A 6,793-nucleotide genomic window follows, 5' to 3' on the forward strand; every position below is an offset into this window, starting at 1 on the left:
AAACAGGTCCAGCTCTGTTTTTACACATTCTCCAGAATGACTGTGTAACAGTGCCATTTAGAATATGTCAAATGCTGCAGTTTTTGAACGACTGGATCTGGGTCTTTTCACTCTGCGTGGCTGTGTCCGTTTGGTGGCTCTCCTGCTAGGTTTCGTGGTTTTACGCTTTTTAGACAGCGGTTGCCCTGTGGGTGGGGTCTTAGATGGCTTGGGCGTATACACATACAAGCCGTTACCGTCCTGTTTAGTGGTTGAGGGTCTGGTTATGTTGCTTATGACATCAGACACTATGCCCAAGGCGGCTGTTTTTAGGTGTGGTTTGACTATGCTAACTCCTTTTTTAAACAGCGGTACAGCAAATCTAAACAAGCTGCGGAACAACCCACCTAGCCCTGACCCATATTGCGTACTGGTCCCAACATACCCTCCGAGCTCTCCACCAGCCTGTTATAAGTAGTATTTTACATATTTTGAGTCATCAGTGTTGTAGACGGCCATCTTTTTTTTTCAAAAATGCTGGGTTATCGGTCGGAAGTGTAACTTGACAAACACCTTGCCGTATAAAAAGGGTATGTGTTGATTTCGATCGTCTTTCAAATCAATTTCTATGTCGTCGATTAATGTCTTTGACACAGGTGTGTAGTGTGGGCTGTCAAATTGTAGAATAGGCAACCGGCGGTCATCATCTGTAATATTTATAGCTCTTAATAGCCTCGAGTGGGCGTCACCCACAAGCTGGTAATCAACGATAGCTGCATAAATAAAGATGTTATATTTTCCCCCGTATATGTCTGCGGGGTGCGGGGCGTATGCCTGCATTGTTGTTCTTTTTATTCATGCTTTCTCAGTCTCAGCACAGTGTTGAATGAATGTATGTAGGGCTGCATCATCTGAGTTAATCACGCCTCAACTATGTCTTTTTCTGGAATCCACGAATTAAAGCTGTCGGGCCACCCTAGCCATTTCACTAGCACCTGCTTTTTCCGACCCACTTTTTTTCTAGCCAATATGTTTTCAATTTTAAATGTTTTGTTTTCATCAACAACCACACGTTGCATCTCAGGCTCATAAAATGTCCCTTTCAATACCTCTCCGCCTAGATCTGCTAGTCTGTACACTGGGGGCTGTCTCCCTATAAGCTCCTTGACTGTGAAAATCTCATCGGTGTAGGTCTGCTCGTATCCTTTTCGAAACTTTCCTCTCAGTTTTGATATTCGTACAGTGTCACCAATATTAAATTTAAAGCGCAGTTCCCTCTGAGGCCTCGTTTTGTACAGCGTATTAAAGACCGACTTCTCATTATCCTTATTCACCTCTGCTGGAGCCATTTGGATAGACCTGTATAAGCATTGTTATATGCTTGTGTGAGATCTGGTATGACATCTATATATCGCCGGGAGTTGGCAGATGTTAAGTACTTCCACATTCTACCCTTGAAGCTACGATTGAATCTCTCGACAATACTGCATTTAACCTCGCTAGCTGTTGAGAAATGCTTGCATCTGTTTGTAGTTTCACAGGGATCCTTCCCTCACTAAGTATATCCTCAAAAGCAGCTGATACAGCAGTCCCCGTCTTGTTTGTGAGGCATCTAACCCATGCGTATTTTGAGAATACATCTATACATGTTAGCAGGTATCTCACATTATCATTATCTGCCACATATTCACACATGTCAACCAGATCGGCTTGAAACTGTTTGTCGACCCCTGTCACCAATACTCTATTTCTGGGGAAGTGGATCCGCGCAGGTTTATGGAGTGTGTAAGTGTCGTCTCATTCTAAATAATGTTTGACCTGAGATAGTGGAGGTGTTACACTTGATGCCTCCCCTGCCGCTATACGTAGCTTATTTAAACTGGCCAACCCTGCAGGATGGGCTGGATCATGATATATTTTATGCAATGTGTTTTCCATGATTTACAGACCACAAATGACTAAGATGTTGTTGTTAACACGTCTTTTTATTTAATTTTCACACAGACACAGACAATGGATACTTGAACAGCACACATTAAACCAGGTGTCTCCCAGCCCAGTAGTTTCCAGTCATGCGGAGCATGGCTGGTTTAACACGGCGGGCGCAAATACTTGCTTCTAGCAGGTGCGTAATGTTGTCATTAATGGCACATACTATATGTCGCTCTGATCTCAATTCACACATGATGTGTTCTGCAACTCTGCGGATTTGCGTTCCAGTCCCATCTACGGTGTTTGAGCGTACAAACAGCCGGATGGCTGGGATGAATCGGTCAGTCTGGAGCCTTATCATCACATCATCATAGTAGGTGTCAAAGAAATACTCAGACAATTCCTGCAAGCAGCTGTGTTGCACCTGACTGGGGTGGCCTGTTTGACATCCGTAACATGTCTCTTGTAGAAACTCATTCAACGCCAACATCAACAGATGGAGAGTTGCGAGTTTGATGTCGATTACAGTTTCTTCCCACAGGTCTGCTATGAGGGGTTCCTGCGAGCATTGTGGTGAGGGTGGTGGAGTCAGGGGGGTCTGGATTAGCAGCGCTGTTGATGGTGACTCTGACAGGTCCCACGACTGCATGTCATGCTCTGTAAAATGAAAACCAAAAGCTCTTAATTTGTTACACAGACACACACGCAAACCCACCCCTCCACACATTAAACCTACCAGTTCATTGTTTAGCTGTCTGAAGGTCTTATGATTTTAGGTTTGCACAGGGTAGCAGGCAAACCAGTCTTCGGACAATTCGCCAGATCGTCAAAAACAAGGCGTTTTCTAATACTCTCGTACGCAGTGTTGAGTCTGTCCCTCTTGATCGCGTCATCAATCTGGCTAAACAGACGCGACAAACCTCTCCAGTCACACCACTGTATAAAAAACAAGTCCTTAAACCATCTTGTGCGCTCTTCGAGGTTTAGAGGGTAAGGATTTAACCTCCAGTTTTCAAGCCCTCTGGAAACAATAAGACTATCCCTGTCATCACATACACTGAGAAAAATAAAGTCGTCAGGGTTGCGATTGAAACGATCAGCCTCAACCCTGTAAAGCTCTGGGCCTGATGCGCTGTTCCACTGGGAAACATACAGCAGCTCTGGGAAGCCCACATTGTCCAGGTCCGCACACACTACGGTGCGGAAGAGCTTCCAGTTTTTAGTAGACATGACTCGGGGTTCCCCCCAAAATAAACCCTCGCCACAATCTACACTAAGCACTACAGCCCCATCGGTATATTTAATGGCATACACATACCCTTCGGCGCCTCGATATTCTAACTTTAATACAGTCCCATCTACAGCGTTTTCACAGCGTTGCTTTTTACGTTGAGGACCCCGACTGCATACTCCTGTAGACATACCTAGAGTGGCTGTGGCATGGGCGATGTCCTGGCTGGGTGTCATGGTTGATGCCGATGTCATCCTGAGCTCCTTAGGTCGATGCGTCGGAGATCCTTAGCGCGATGTGTCGGTGCTCCTTAGGTGGTGGTGGTGTTGATGCTCTAAGTATGTGGAAGGTTCACTTTTATACCTATACAACCTAGGCCATCCCACTAGGAGGAGTCGTTACCGCCCAGAGGGGGTGTTTCCACACATAAACAAGCATAACCGGTAACACATCTGAACGCGCATGCGCACACGCACGAAACCGGTCAAACCGGTTGTCAAACCGGTTTGGTTGGCCGCCATTTTGAAGTAGTGCCACCTTATTACTACTTACACATTCATATCTGGATCTTACGTCCATCAGAAATGGCTGACAGTGCAGCAGGAAATGTTTCATGGGGTACCAAGAGAACTGCAGTGCCTTAGTGATACACGTTGGTCTTCTAGACACATAGCATGTCGCAATATCATGGACAGGTTGCCTGCAATTTTGCCTGTACTAGAAGAGATCTCATCAGAGAACAATGCACAGAGAGCTATAGAAGCAAAGGGCATTCTGGTTCAAATGGATCTGAATTTTGTTGGATGCCTTGCACTCTTCAGAAAAGTATTGAGTGATTCTAATATGTTATCAGAAATGCTTCAGTCCAAAACTGTTGACCTGTCTGAGGCTATAAACCTAGTTGAATCGCTTAAGGAGACAATGGTTTATTACCGAACTGAATCCTTTTTTGATGACCTGTGGACTGATATTGTAGAAACATGTGAAATGGCATTTCAACCCAACACATCCCAAAACGATCAATACAGAAATCAAGAAAACTTCATGATTCTCTTGTTAATTCTACCCTTGGACAGCATGCAGACCCAGACAGCAAACAAATGTTCAGAATCCAAGTAATCTATCCAGTTATAGATTGTATGATGGGAGAAATGGAAAGATGCTTTTCTAGGCTGAACTGTAATATTATGACAGGTGTTCAGGCATTAAATCAGTCAAGTGGCACATTTTTGAGAGAGGAGGATGTACTACTTCTTGCCCGTGCTTATGACTCCAATACTGATGATCTGAAGCATGAAGTACCTCAGATTAGGCGAGTCTTAGAAAGACTTGCAAAGTGTGATGAAACAGTTCCTACCACTCTCCTACAAATTGTGAGTTTCTTGGAGTCGTATAATGATGTGTTTTTTGAACTGTTCCGGCTGTGCAAAATAGCTGTAGTGTTGCCTGTCAGCAGTTCATCTCGTGAAAGGACCTTTTCTGCTTTGAGGATAATTAAAAACTATTTATGATCAACTATGACAGAGGAAAGACTGTCCAATCTGTCTATGCTCAGTATTGAGTCCAAACGCACAAAACCATTGGATTTGAATGAGTTTGTCAGATGGTTTGCTCATTAACATGGAAATCGCCGCATTCTGCAGTTGTAGACACAATATTCTTCATCGTGGCCTAATGTAATGAAAAAAAATGTTAAGTACTTGACTAGTGAATCCTGATGGTGAAAAATGTTTTTTTCATATTGTAATGACCTGGCTGGGGTTGTTAGCCAGGTGCATTCTGGGTATTGTGTTGTCTGTGTTTTCTATCGTCCTGCTAGTTCCTATGTGTTTTTTTTTTTTTTTTTTTAATTTGTTCATTTCAGGCACAACAATAAAGTTGAACATAAAGTGCACAAAAAACAAAAACAAACAACAAAATGTACCTGAAAAGGAGTGGGATGAAGAAAACTTATTAAATCCCACCCCTATATTCACTTATCAACAGAAACAATAAACTTCCCGCAGCTACGCCCAAGCAAAACAAATAGAACCTTCATAACTGAATACAGAATATATTAATTATAAATTGCGTTACCACAGGTAACAGGCAATAATAATTACAAGTAACAAACACACATACATATACATACATACATATATATCTACACACACATGTACATATATATACATACATACACACAAACTTTTTTTTTTTTTTTTTTTTTTTTTTTTTCCCCCTTGGAATCCATACCAGCAATGGTAAGAGAACAGACATTTCAGAGCACACTAACACCATCATTGATTATACTGTGACCAGACCAACTGTTTGTAGAGAAATTTAAATCTATGAATATTTTTGCATTGTTTCAGTTGTAAACTCAGACTGTTCCAGATTTTCACACCACATACAGACACACAAAAACCTTTACGGGTTGTTCGAGTTCTGGGTAATTTGAATTGTCCAAAGCCTCTCACATTATAAGCCCTTTCTCGAATTTCAAATATAGATTGTAAATTTGCAGGTAGAAGTTTATTAAAGGCTTTGTATAAGATTATGGATGTATTGTAATTAACCAGATCCTGGAATTTAAGTAACTTTGCCTGAAGAAAGAGTTTGTGAGTATGATCTAGATAACCAGCCTTGTGAATAATACGCAGTGCTCGTTTCTGTACTGTGACTAATGGATTAGTTGTGTTTTTATATGTGTTTCCCCACACTTCCACACAATATGTAAAATATGGAAGAACCAGAGTACAGTACAGAGTACGAAGTGCATCTTTATCAAGGTATGGTTTCACTTTATTCAAAACTGCGAGGCTTCTGGAAATTTTGGTTTTTATGTGTCTGACGTGGGGTTTCCATGAAATTTTGTTATCAATTATGACTCCCAAAAATTTGTTTTCACTCACATTATCAATGGGTACACCTTCTATAGTAATTGGTAATTCTATATTATATTTTAAATTACCAAAAAACATTGCCTTAGTTTTATTTATATTTAATGATAATTTATTTATATCCATCCATTTTTTAATTAATTTTAGCTCCCTGTTTACGGTCATTACAAGATCGGTATAATCATCGCTACTGAAAAATATGTTAGTATCATCTGCGAACAGTATGAGTTTAAGTACTTGAGAAACATCAAAAATATCATTTATGTAAACATTGAAAAGTTTTGGTCCCAACACTGACCCTTGGGGAACACCACATGTAATACCAAGTTTCTCTGAATGGTAATGCCCTATACTAACATATTGTTCCCGACCCGTTGGGTAACTTTTTAACCAGTTTCCAGCTTTCCCTCGAACACCATATCTTTCCAATTTATCCAATAAAATTGAGTGATTGATTGTGTCGAAGGCCTTCTTGAGATCAACAAAAATACCGACTGCATATTTATTTTTATCCAGTGCATTGGTAATTTCTTCTACTGCCTCAATTATCGCCATAGAAGTGGTTCTTTGCGTTCTGAAACCATACTGACCAACATTTATTATTTTATGTTTTTCAAGGAATTTTTCTAATCTTGAATTAAAAAGTTTTTCTAAAATTTTTGAGAATTGAGGCAGTAGTGAAATAGGCCTATAATTGGTAAAACTGTGTTTGTCATTACTTTTGTATAGTGGTATTACTTTTGCAATTTTCATTTTTTTCGGAAAACAACCA

The 6,793-nt window shown here is 40.8% G+C and overlaps 1 protein-coding gene across 1 annotated transcript; it reads right to left on the reverse strand.

Moving 5' to 3' along the window:
* Nucleotides 1–1,513: 1,513 nt before the first annotated feature.
* On the reverse strand, nt 1,514–3,663 carry LOC106097299 (uncharacterized). The gene is made up of 2 exons (XM_013267301.3): nt 3,336–3,663; nt 1,514–2,568 (listed from the first exon to the last, which is right to left on the reverse strand). The coding sequence occupies exons 1-2, from the start codon at nt 3,394–3,396 to the stop codon at nt 2,015–2,017; spliced, it is 615 nt and encodes a 204-aa protein (XP_013122755.2). The 5' UTR covers nt 3,397–3,663; the 3' UTR covers nt 1,514–2,014.
* Between the last annotated feature and the right edge of the window lie 3,130 nt (nt 3,664–6,793).

The sequence above is a fragment of the Oreochromis niloticus genome, linkage group LG22 (genome assembly GCF_001858045.2).
Source record: "Oreochromis niloticus isolate F11D_XX linkage group LG22, O_niloticus_UMD_NMBU, whole genome shotgun sequence".
NCBI lineage: Eukaryota > Metazoa > Chordata > Actinopteri > Cichliformes > Cichlidae > Oreochromis > Oreochromis niloticus.